The sequence below is a fragment of the Heptranchias perlo genome, chromosome 31 (genome assembly GCF_035084215.1).
Source record: "Heptranchias perlo isolate sHepPer1 chromosome 31, sHepPer1.hap1, whole genome shotgun sequence".
NCBI classification, from domain to species: Eukaryota; Metazoa; Chordata; class Chondrichthyes; order Hexanchiformes; family Hexanchidae; genus Heptranchias; species Heptranchias perlo.
This window is the reverse complement of record NC_090355.1, coordinates 34,169,379-34,181,659: the sequence shown is the minus strand read 5'-3', so window position 1 is coordinate 34,181,659 and position 12,281 is coordinate 34,169,379. Positions and strand designations below refer to the sequence as shown.

Here is a 12,281-nt window from a genome sequence, read left to right as displayed (position 1 = left end):
TTGTTTTTCAACGAACCTCCTTAAAACCTACATTTTTGACCAAGGTTTTGGTCACATCTCCTTATGTGGCTCCGTGTCAAATTTTGTTTGATAATCGCTCCTGTGAGGCGCCTTGCGGCGTTTCGCTACGTTAAAGGCACTGCATAAATGCAAGTCGTTGTTGAACCAACAAACAAGCAGCAAAAAAAAAACACTTTTTTTTTGGATCAGCCCAGTGTTTGAAGTTGGTTGAGAGGCTCCAAAAGACGCTACAGAGAAATCCAATTTTCTCCCTCCTCATCTCTCAAAGACGTTGACTCCGTATCAAGTTAGGTTTCCATGGGAACCAGGAAGTCTCCAGCAATTATTATTCACCAAAGCCTCAACAGTGAGTGTCCACAGGCCATTTGAACAGCAGGGGGTGGAGGGTGGGAAAGAATCACAGCCAAGCCTCATCAACAGTCCGTATACACACACACACAGTAGGGCAGCGATGAGTCCCAGTGACAGCCGCTAACTGCTCCCCTAGGGCACTGAAGTCAATCGGAATGCCCCTACTACCGCCCTGAGATCAGCCAGCTCAGCACAGGCTGACTGATAAAACCTGGGATGTTCCTGTTTGGGCTTTCGCTAACTCATTGAGCAATCAGCACTCCTCCTCCTCCTCCCCCCCCCTCCATACTTGAGAACTGACTCTTACAACAGATGTTACGGCAGCCAGTGCCTAATCCCATTCACACAATTGCACGCACCTCCGACGGGAGCTTAATAACCCTCGACACGAGGCTGCAGAGCTGGTTGCCGCGGTTGCTGTAGCCCGAGAGGTCCAGCCCCACCAGCTCTTTCTGCTTGAAGTAGGGCTCAATCTGCATATTCAGGTGCAGCACTTCCGCCTGGATGGCATTCAGGCGGCGGACTCGCTCCCGGCATTCCGCCTGTCTCTGACGCTCCAGCTCCTCCTGCCTCAGCCTCTGCTGTTCAGCTTCCCGAAGCTTCAGATTCAGGTTCTGCACAGAACAAAAAGGACAATGAGAGATAGCGAAACAACGGAGATGGAAAGAAACACCAGGAAATCAGAAGTAAGAAAAGTGAATTTGCTGGAAGTACTGACAAATGGGTCAGGCAGCACCCGAAACAGGCTAGTTAGTATTTCAGTTAACATTTCCTCTTAACTAGTGCCTAGTCACGATGCTCCAGCCATCATGGTGTGTGGGGGCAGGCTTGATGGACCAGCTGGACTTTTCCTGCCCGTCATTTTCGCATGTTCATACAACCTGTATGGAGAAAAAAAAAGTTTCTCCTGCTCTCTGACCTAAATTTCTCACTTTTAATCTTTTATCTATATCCCCCGATTCTGGTCCCCTCAATCACTGGAAGCATTCCATCTACTCTGTCCCATCCCTTCATGATTTTAAACACCGCTATCAAATTACCCTGTAATTTCCTCAAAGACAGGGCTCACTGACAACTCCGTAATACAGAGTGTGGTAGGTTTCATTGCGGAATACCTTTGCTCTGCGTCGATGCTCTTCCTTTAACTTTTCTTGACGTCCTTGAGCTTCGATTGACCTATAAAAGAAAGGTTTTAGATGTCACACTCCACATTCATTCCCCCCACCCCCCCCTCCCTCCCCAACATGAGAGCTTTACAGATTTGGCTTGTATTTATATACAATACAAAAAAAAACATTTCCAGGGCTATGGGGAAAGAGCGGGGGTGGGACTAATTGGATAGCTCTTTCAAAGTGCCGGCACAGGCATGATAGGCCAAATGGCCTCTTTCTGTGCTGTATGATTCTAACACTGGGAATAACTATAAAATCATTTTGAACAACTAAGGTCCTACTTGAAAGGGAGATTCTGGTTAATTTATTCAAAAGCACATCAGGCTTACCTTTCCTATTTAAAAGAATAAATTGGAAACTAACATCAGTTGTAAAAGTTGAGATGTCTGCTACTCTAATGGGAAGTCCCCAATAGCATTCAGAGGTTAAACCAAACATCTGCCCAGTGTCAGCCTCTGTCTGCCAAATTGATCACCAAATAACAGTGAAAGCACTTCTGAATCAAGATGCCTCTGCAGTTAATGCTCTGTTCTGCTTCAACCATGCACACAAGAAACATATTTATTTTCACCTTGCATGCATAGAATAAGGATTCAGTTTAAACAATGTGTTCCTTGCAATATCTTTATTGTCCCAAGTTACAGATGAAAAAGAAAAACTTGCATTTATATGGCGCCTTTTGCGACCTCAGGACATCTCAAAGCACTTTACAGCCAATTAAGTACTTCTTTCAGTGTAGTCACTGTTGTAATGTAGGAAACACAGCAGCCAATTTGCACACAGCAAGATCCCACAAACAGCAATGAGATCGATGGGCTGTTTTTAGGTGTTGGTTGAGGGATACATATTGGCCAGGACACCGGGGTGAACTCCCCTGCTCTTCTTCGAAATAGTGCCATGGGATCTTTCACGTCCACCTGGGGCCTTGGGTTAATGTCTCATCCGAAAGACGGCACCTCCGACAGTGCAGCACTCCCCCAGTACTGGCACTGGGAGGGTCAGCCTGGATTATGGGATTCAAGAGTCTGGAGTGCAGTTTGAGCCCACGACCTTCTTGTTGTGATGGGTCTGTAGAGGCTTGAAGAGGAAGAAGAAAAATATACTGATCGACTCCTAATTCATTAACTATTGATTTCTGGATTGCAATCATACCTTTCAAAAGGGGAGAAGGGGTAAAAATGCAAAGCAGACGTTAGGGATAAACACCAGATTACAAGTTGCCTTAGAGTTACTCTCACTCATCACCTGTAGTCAATTATTGAGGTCGATTAACAGAGGCCTGTTTTGTTATTTAACCACAAGCAGTAAGGGATCGGAAAGTTGGGAAGAAACTCGCCCCTCCCACCCCCTACAGCGCACACACACTCTCGCACTTCCTACCCTTTCTCCATCATGTCCCGCATCGCCTCATATTCCTGGCGTCGCCGGAGCTCCAGGGATTCTTCAAATCGTTTCAATAATTCAGCAGCTGTGTTGGAGAAACCCTGGACAGTTTTCTGCTGCAGTTCCTGACGATGCTTCAGTTCAGCCTGGGAAGAAAGACAGAACGTACTTGCATTGATGTAGCGCCCTGTCACGTCCATGGGACTTCACGATCGATGGATTACTTTTAGGAGTGCAGCCGATTGCGCACAGCAAGATCCCTCAAACCACAGAATTAAGATGCACGACCGGTTAATCTGCTTTTGGTTGAGGGAGGAATGTTGGTCAAGTCACCGCTGCTGCACATTCTGTGTAATCTCAGTTGTGTAATTAACATCAGCACGTGTCCAGGGCCTAGATTCTGGTGATTTTTATTGCAGGAGGGTTTTTTTTTTAAACAAATAATGCTCAATTTTGTTGTGCCATAACCATCTTCCCACATTTTGAGCCTCGTCTGATCTTGTGGTTATATTTGACACTGATACCGTTATTACTGTACACTTTATGTTAGCTAAGAAAATAAAGCCCTCTTGTTCTATGCAAAAATACCGTTTCTTAGAAAGGTGGGGGTCTGCACGGGGCATGAATCTCCGAAGGGGAGCTCAGCAAAAGTTTGACAAGTTCTGTCCCAAACAAATTCAACATCACTTCTTGGCTTTTGTACATAACCACATAAATGAAATAAAAATGCTGGGTGTTGTGTATTAAACTGCTTTTCACATGGTTTCAGGTGGGGAGTGTATATATTGCGATGCACAAGGTATCACAATTGTGTGGGACAGGCCGGATGGACCAGAGGGTCTTTTCCTGTCCGTCATTGCTCGTGTACACCTTCAAACATATTAAAGGAAACTCACACTGAGGCCCCCTGCAATAATATCATCACGGTAAATGCATTTTAAATCACTTGGAGGGGTTTTGGGTGGGGAAGGAGAGGATACCGTACCTGCGTACTATAGCAAAACCAGTTTTATTGAACTACTTCAAACCAAGTGATTTCAATTATTATTTTCTTTCATATTTTTACACTGTGACTGAATGAGGTCTAACCAAAGTCACCTGGCATTAGAAGTAGCGAAGTGTACCTCGCCTTCTCGAATGGATCAGCAGGTGATATCTCACTTGAGCTACACAGACCAGGAAGGTTTGTTGAGGCAGCTGATCGCAGCCAAAGGCAACAATAGACACAGTGCGGCAACTGGCCTTGGTGCGTCTTGGGCTAATGGGGCGGGGCAGAACGAAGTAAATGCAGCCATCTGACTCCTAGAAGCCCGGGTGCTGGACGAGGGCATGATGGGGTTCAGTTTTTACTGCACCTGCACCCCTCCACCCCACCCCCCCCCCAACCAGTCACTGTCCTGCCTCACTTGGCGATGGTATCAGAGATTCTATTATCCATGGAACCGTGCCCCGGCTTCCATTCGAAAGGAGGAGCAATGGGAGAAAAAAGTTTTTTTTCAGCAAATGAATTACATAGAATGTACATCACAGACACAAACCATTCGGCCCAACTGGTCTGTGCCAGAGTTTATGCTCCATACGAGCCTCCTCCCGCCCTTCATCTAACCCTATCGGCAAATCCTTTTATTCCTTTCTCCCTCATTCATTTATCTAGCTTCCCCTTAACTACATCTATGTTATTCGCTTCAACTACTCCTTGTGGTAGCGAGTTCCACATTCTCACCACTCTCTGGGTAAAGAAGTTTCTCTTGAATTGCCCATTGGATTTATCAGTGACTATCTTATATTTATGGCCCCTAGTTTTGGTCTCCCCCACAAGTGGAAACATCTTCTCTACATCTACCCTTCCATAATCTTAAAGGACCTCGGCCTTCTCTTTTCTAGAGAAAAGAGCCCCTGCCTGTTCAATCTTTCCTGATAGGTACAACCTCTCAGTTCTGGTATCACACTGTGCTGAATAACCAGACACACAAAAACAAACAGATGCAGGACTGTCAGCAAAAGAAGGCACGCAGGATTTGGGAGTGGAATCCAGGAAATCAGATCAGGTGCCAGGACTATAAATCATTCCAGCTCTCAAGACAACTCAGCATCTGGCAAAGTTACAGTGTTGCAATGCTCGCTGGATTTGGCTGAATTTGTTTACAAAGATCCTAGACGGGTCTAGAATACTAAAGAGGGCTGCAGAATGGCTGCAGAGGAATGTGATCGTTTGAGTTGATTATCAAAGATTGAGCAATTATCAAAGAGTGGAACAATGGGCTCACCAATCTGTTCCTGCTTCAGGTCAGAAATCAAAAAATTATGAAACAGAGCACGGGAAAAAAAGTTTAAAGGAAAAAGGAGAACACGACCGGTTTTATTATTTAACTAATCGACAGTATAGTTTTCAAACTGGAATTCATGAACCTTAGGGATCTGTGAGGAGAACAAATTTTCATCTATCTGGGCTGGACATACTACAGGCAACAAGTGCAGACTTTCAAGAGTACTATATTCTATACTTTTACCTGTTGACGTACCAGCACTTCATTTCCATGTAGAGTGTTCTTATACATCGAGAGGGCCTGCTTGCTTTCGGGTAACTGATGCTATCTTTCGTAGTTAAGACGGGGGCGCGACGGGCCGCGGGGGGGAGGCCCCCGGGGGCGCGACGGCCCGCGGGGGGGAGGCCCCCGGGGGCGCGACGGCCCGCGGGGGGGAGGCCCCCGGGGGCGCGACGGCCCGCGGGGGGGAGGCCCCCGGGGGCGCGACGGCCCGCGGGGGGGAGGCCCCCGGGGGCGCGACGGCCCGCGGGGGGGAGGCCCCCGGGGGCGCGACGGCCCGCGGGGGGGAGGCCCCCGGGGGCGCGACGGCCCGCGGGGGGGAGGCCCCCGGGGGCGCGACGGCCCGCGGGGGGGAGGCCCCCGGGGGCGCGACGGCCCGCGGGGGGGAGGCCCCCGGGGGCGCGACGGCCCGCGGGGGGGAGGCCCCCGGGGGCGCGACGGCCCGCGGGGGGGAGGCCCCGGAGCGCAACGATTTGAAAACGACTGGTCGATGATCTCTTCAAACTAAACCGTTTCTAATTGAAAAATAGGTTAGGGTCTTAAAATAAGCAGAGTTTAGATTGCCCTATTATGCTGAATAATTGTTAGGACTTGAAGAATAGTCACATGATTGGGCCACAGATCTCCGCAGAGCCTCTTTTCACCACCTCAAGGTGGAAACAAGGAGTTGTGCATCATCCCCCTGCACCTGCAACTTGTCATCCCTAACGACGAGGAGCTTGACAAGAAGGGCTCACAGCCGTCGCAGGAGTTCTAGAGGTCCCGGGGGGGGGGGGGGGGGGGGGGTGCATGATCCGAGTCTTGGAAGGACTTAATGACAGACACATTACATCACTAAGGTAATTGCACTTTAACAAGGTGCGAACAGCTGACTGAACTGCATGAAACAGTCGGCGGGCTCATTGCAGTTTAAGTAATGCCTTTGTAATTGACGCCTATGGTAATGCCTAATCGTTAGTGCCATTTAACCGATATAGGCAGCTGTCCATGATAAGTGTGGACGTTGTAAGTGGTGGGGACTGTACTAAGTGTATTAGCAGCATTCCGAGTGCTGGTGGAACATCAAGTACACTATTCTCCCAAACTTCCATCGTCTTAAAAGGCAAGCAATTATTTATCTGCCATTTCTCACCTGGCCCTTGATTCTGTGCACTTCTTCATACATTTTAACATAGCCTTCGATCTGCGTGGCTTCAGGTGAAAGCAGAAAGAGTGTGTGCTCTGGATTCAACTCTTGCACCAGCTCCTGGTAATAGAAAGGGGAATGAAAAGATTATAAAGCACAGCTCTTCAAAATATTCGGATTCGGGGGCAAAGGGGAAACCTACATGTTGAAGTAATATAATTAAACGGGGCTTAAGCATGCTCCATGGAGCTGAACATAACATCACACAACAAAGGGCAACCACAGTTCACTTTGAAAGCATTATTCCTAATGTCAAACAAAAAATGGAGCATTTTAATATAAAACTTTATTCAGTGCCATCTCCTTTAAAACTGCAAGCTTCGTGAAAGACAAAATAATGTTTTAATTTAACGGAGCCGGTTTTAAAAATTAAACTTTAACACAGATTTTGAAGGCGGCGTGTTAATAGTGCACCACAGAGTGAGTGAAAGGGCACGAGGTTTGGTGCGAGATTGGATCTTGGCCATTTTATCCCAGAGATGCAAGCGAGCAAGCAGGAAAGTAAATCATCCAGCGCTGCTCTCAAAGGGTTTCCTAGCTTTGTCTGTACACACACGAGGGTAGTAAGTAATTGAGAAGTAGTGGTTGGCAGAGGAGGAGGAAAATATAAGGGCTATCGCGCTGGAGCTCGATTGATACATAATTCATTGCACACTTGCACCTTATTCTCAAGCATGGTGTTATTTTGTTTGGGGGGGTGGTGGAGCTCAGAGCTGTGGCCAAACACTTGCCTAAGGGTCAACTGAAAGTAATCTATGGCAGCTTACTCGCCCCCAGTAACTGGTTATAGAATAGGGGTGGCAGAGGAGTGGACCAGCTCACCTGCCAGTCTCGGCTGGGGACAGTGCACGACACCTAAAGATTGTGGGAGTTAGGGGTTGCCAACCCTCCAGAATTGTCCTGGAGTCTCCAGGAATTAATGTTTAATCTCCTGGACGCTGCTGCGACCAACTCCCGAACCATCCAATGGGGCTTTGCAATCGGCCGTGGGCAGGCAGGGCACCGCGAGGACGGACGTTGTTGGGTGACCAATGGCAGGAGCGTGGGGGCGGGGCAGTTTAAGGCGAGAGGTCATGTGATGAAACCTCCTGGAATATATCCAACCAGAGTTGGCAACCCTAGTGGGAGTGGGGTGCAAGGGGAGAAAACTGACGTGTAAAAATAGGCAAAGCAGCTTCCTAAGTGTAAAAGTTATTGAATTTCTAAACACTAGCATTGTGGAACAGTGCGAGGACCAATGTTTAGAAATTTCAATGACTACTTATACCACAGTACTACTTAGGCTGCAATTACAGAGAGTAATGAACACCTTGGTGTGTATTAGGAGTCTCTAATGAAGGGGTTCAAGGTGGTGAACAAACCTGTACATTATTATTATTAGTTTCTTCTTCTGTTCTTGGGACGGGAGAGGGAACAGGCGTCTCCGGTAGCTGGTCATTGCCAGTGAGGCCGTAGATCAGAGGTGCTAAATTCTCTGAGGTGTTGGAGCGAGTCTCTGGTTGGGAAAAGTGGTCCAGTACCCACGCCGAGGTCACAGAGAGCTTGGGGGAAGATCTGCATCGTTCCAAAACATCCTGAAAAAGAGAGAGAATAGAATGAAATAAAACTTAAGATTCCTGAAATAACCTGGGGTGGGGGAGGCAGTTATCCAAACACACCATCACCTTCACAAGGGCACTCATTTTTTTTTACCCCCTAAAAAATAGTATTTTTTAAAAAAAAACTGATTTCCCCCTTCCCCACCCAGCCCCCCCCCCCCCTCCCCTCACTGTGTCCTGGGCCAATATTTTATCCCTCAACCAACATCACTAAAAACAGATTATCTGGTCATTATCGCATTGCTGTTTGTGGGATCTTGCTGTGCGCAAATTGGCTCCCGTGTTTCCTACATTACAACAGTGACTACACTTCCAAAAGTACTCAATTGGCTGTAAAGCGCTTTGGGACGTCCTGAGGTCGTGAAAGGTGCTATATCAATACAAGTTCTTTCTTTATTGCTCCCTTTTTACCCCAACCCTCACCTTACCGGTCTTAATCACCCTCCCATTTGCTTCTTTCCTGGGAAACATCCTCCCACGTCACCTGGCACCATCACCACCACCAACGGGATCTGCTGATGCAGCAAAAAGGCAACTGGTGCTGGGAACAGGGTGTGAATTCTATTAGGAATCACACAACAACAATGAAGGCATTATTGCTTTATACAATTGCGAGAGAAGGGTATTGGAAAGGGATGAATACTGCCCTGGCTTATTTGAACTACACTGAGTTATACTGTGGGAACCGTATAACAATTTAGCTCAAGCTGTGTGTACAAAAATAGTACGATAGGAAATGCCAGTAGAATACAGAAAAAGACTGAAGCAAAAAAAAAACAATAAAAGTGACAGTAAAAATCTACATGCATAGAATAAAGATAGATTTCCACTCCCCTTTGTGTGAAGAAGTGCTTCCCGACATCACCCCCGAACGGCCTGGCTCTAATTTTAAGGTTATGCCCCCTTGTTCTGGATTCCTCTACCAGAGGAAATAGTTTCTCTCTATCTACCCTATCAACTCCTTAAAAACCTCAATTAGATCACTCCTTAATCTTCGATATTTAAGGGAATACAAACCAAGTCTATGCAACCTGTCCTCATAATTTAACCCTTTTAGCCCCAGTATCAATCTGGAGAATCTGCACTGCACCCCCACCGAGGTCAATATATCCTTCCTGAAGTGCGGTGCCCAGAACTGAATGCCGTACTCTAAAGAGAGTCTAACCAGAGCCCGGTATAACTGTGACATAACTTCCACCCCTCGTGAGATAAAGGCCAACATTCCATTAGCCCTTTTCATTTATTTGGTACCTGTCCACTAGCTTTAGTGATTTCCATCCTTGGGCCCCTAAATCTCTCTGCTCCCCCACAGTTCCTAGCTTATCCCACAAAGAGAATCACTAATGAAGATATCCCTTCACACCCAATCCCAAACAGAAAGGACAATGTGCCAGGCCCCAACCCACCCAAGGCATCCCTTACTCCAGCCGGTGTGGAGATCAGACCCTAGAAGGCATGCTCTGGATTGGATGCGTTAGAAAACGTCTGCACTCTGCCATACGAAAGATCAAGCTGTTTAGAGAAACGATAAACAGCATCAAGGGGCTGGAGTGGCAAATAACTGCTCTCAAAGAGGCCACCCGTCCTCACCGTTACCCGGAGAACCTTAGAAAGTGTCTTTCAGAAGAATCGCAGGATGGGAAATCTTGAACTTACAATAATAATGAAGCATTACCATTTTGAGAAGTTTAGAAAGGATTACGGCACAGGGAGAAGAGGCAGGTGGTGAGGAAATCCAACCTCGCACAGAGAGCAGAGGCGAAAGATAAATCCACAGGGGGAAGTCAAAGCACCCGAGCCAGAATCGAAATAACGAAGCAGTCCGAGCCCGCGTGCAGCAAGACCTGGACAACATCCAGGCTTGGGCTGATAAGTGGCAAGTAACATTCGCGCCTGGCAAGTGCCAGGCAATGACCATCTCCAACAAGAGAGAGTCTAACCACCTCCCCTTGACATTCAATGGCATTACCATCGCTGAATCCCCCACCATCAACATCCTGGGGGTCACCACTGACCAGAAACTTAACTGGACCAGCCATATAAATACTGTGGCTAGAAGAGCAGGTCAGAGGCTGGGTATTCTGCGGCAAATGACTTACCTCCTGACTCCCGAAAGCCTTTCCACCATCTACAACGCACAAGTCAGGAGTGTGATGGAATACTCCCCACTTGCCCGGATGAGTGCAGCTCCAACAACACTCAAGAAGCTCGACACCATCCAGGACAAAGCAGCCCGCTTGATTGGCACCCCATCCACCACCCTAAACATTCACTCTCTTCACCACCGGCGCACCGTGGCTGCAGTGTGTACCATCCACAGGATGCACTGCAGCAACTCGCCAAGGCTTCTTCGACAGCACCTCCCAAACCCGCGACCTCTACCACCTAGAAGGACAAGAGCAGCAGGCACATGGGAACAACACCACCTGCACGTTCCCCTCCAAGTCACACACCATCCCCACTTGGAAATATATCGGCCGTTCCTTCATCGTCGCTGGGTCAAAATCCTGGAACTCCCTTCCTAACAGCACTGTGGGAGACCCTTCACCACACAGACTGCAGCGGTTCAAGAAGGCAATTAGGGATGGGCAATAAATGCCGGCCTCGCCAGTGACGCCCACATCCCATGAACGAATAAAAAAGTTATACGTTGTACAGAGCCTTGGTCAGACCCCGTCTGGAGGTACTGCGCTGCAACTTAGGAACGACATATTGGCCTTGGAGGGGGTGCAGCGCAGATCCACCAGAATGATACCCGGGCTAAAATTATGGGGTGAAATTATGAGGACAGTTTGCATAGACTAGGCTTGTATTCCTTTGAGTATAGAAGATTAAGGGGTGATCTAATTGAGGTGTTTAAGATTAAAGGAGTTGGTAGGATAGATAGGAGGAAACTATTTCCTCTGGTAGAGTCCAGAACAAGGGGGCCTAACCTTAAAACCCAGGGGGAGGGAGGATGAGGGAGTTAAATGTAAGAAAATTGGGCCAGGAGGGGACGTCCGATCACCACTTGTGCAGTGACCTGTACACCCTGGATCCCTGGCCCCTAAATATATTTGGCCCTCTCCTGGGGAGGGGAGGCCAGGGGCGGGGACGAGGGGGCGGGAGGCCGGGGACGAGGGGTGGGGAGGCCGGGGAGTGGGGAGAGGGGAGGCCGGGGAGAGGGGAAGCCGGGGAGTGGGGAGGCCGGGGGCTGTGTTCAGGTTCCCGCCCTCCCACCACCCTGACAAGCCGCACTCACATCGCCCTCCTCCTGCCACCTCGCCTCGTACGGCAGCCGCCCTTTCTCCGAGTTGCGCAGCGCATCCAGCGTCTCCCATCGTTTATCCTCCGCCGGCATTTTTCCCTCCCGCTCTCCACTCACACCGGGAGCCGCAAAACCCGCCCGGACACCTCCGCCATAATCCACCCCGCCACCACTTCCGCTTCCGGGTTACGTATCTGCCTCTGCCGCCGCCGCCCCCCCCCGGCACGGTAACCATGGAAACGAGGCACCACAGGCCTTGCTTCTTGGAGAGGGAGAGGTGCGTGGATGAATTTGGCTCTTGTTGGTCTTGGGAGTCAGAAGTCAACAAAAATAGGAATCAAACCCATTGAAGATTCTGCTTTACTTCAGATATTTGTGCCTACAATCTTTCAGGCGACTCTCATAGTTGGTGTCAGCCGTGGCTCACTGGGCAGCACTCTCCCCTCTCAGTCAGAAGGTGGTGGGTTTAACCCCCCCCCACTCCGGACTCACGAGCACAAAATCCAGGCTGACACTCCCACTACCAGTACTGGCGCCGTCTTTCGGATGAGACGTTAAACTGAGGCTCCGTCTGCCCTTTTCGGGTGGACGTAAAAGATCCCATGGCCATCATCGGGGAACACTTCAGCAGTCAAGGACATTCAGCCACCGATCTTCGGTTAAGCGTTCTCCAAGGCGGCCTTCGAGACACACGACAACGCAAAATCTTCGAGCAGAAATTGATAGCCAAGTTCCGCACCCATGAGGACGGCCTCAACCGGGATCTTGGGTTCATGT

At 48.8% G+C, this 12,281-nt stretch overlaps 1 protein-coding gene across 2 annotated transcripts in view; it reads right to left on the bottom strand.

Annotated features, from left to right (window-relative positions):
* Positions 1 to 11,689, bottom strand: part of gle1 (GLE1 RNA export mediator) — a 38,859-nt gene extending 27,170 nt beyond the window's left edge. For both annotated transcript variants that reach the window (XR_010958149.1, XM_067969946.1), the window contains exons 1-6: positions 11,499 to 11,689; positions 8,021 to 8,233; positions 6,606 to 6,719; positions 2,925 to 3,073; positions 1,488 to 1,548; positions 732 to 986 (exon numbers count right to left, since the gene is read on the bottom strand). Coding sequence is in view for 1 of the 2 variants with exons in the window: in XM_067969946.1 (XP_067826047.1) it covers positions 732 to 986; positions 1,488 to 1,548; positions 2,925 to 3,073; positions 6,606 to 6,719; positions 8,021 to 8,233; positions 11,499 to 11,597 (891 nt within the window). In the remaining variant the exon portion in view is untranslated. The remainder of the gene's footprint in view (positions 1 to 731; positions 987 to 1,487; positions 1,549 to 2,924; positions 3,074 to 6,605; positions 6,720 to 8,020; positions 8,234 to 11,498) is intronic.
* Between the last annotated feature and the right edge of the window lie 592 nt (positions 11,690 to 12,281).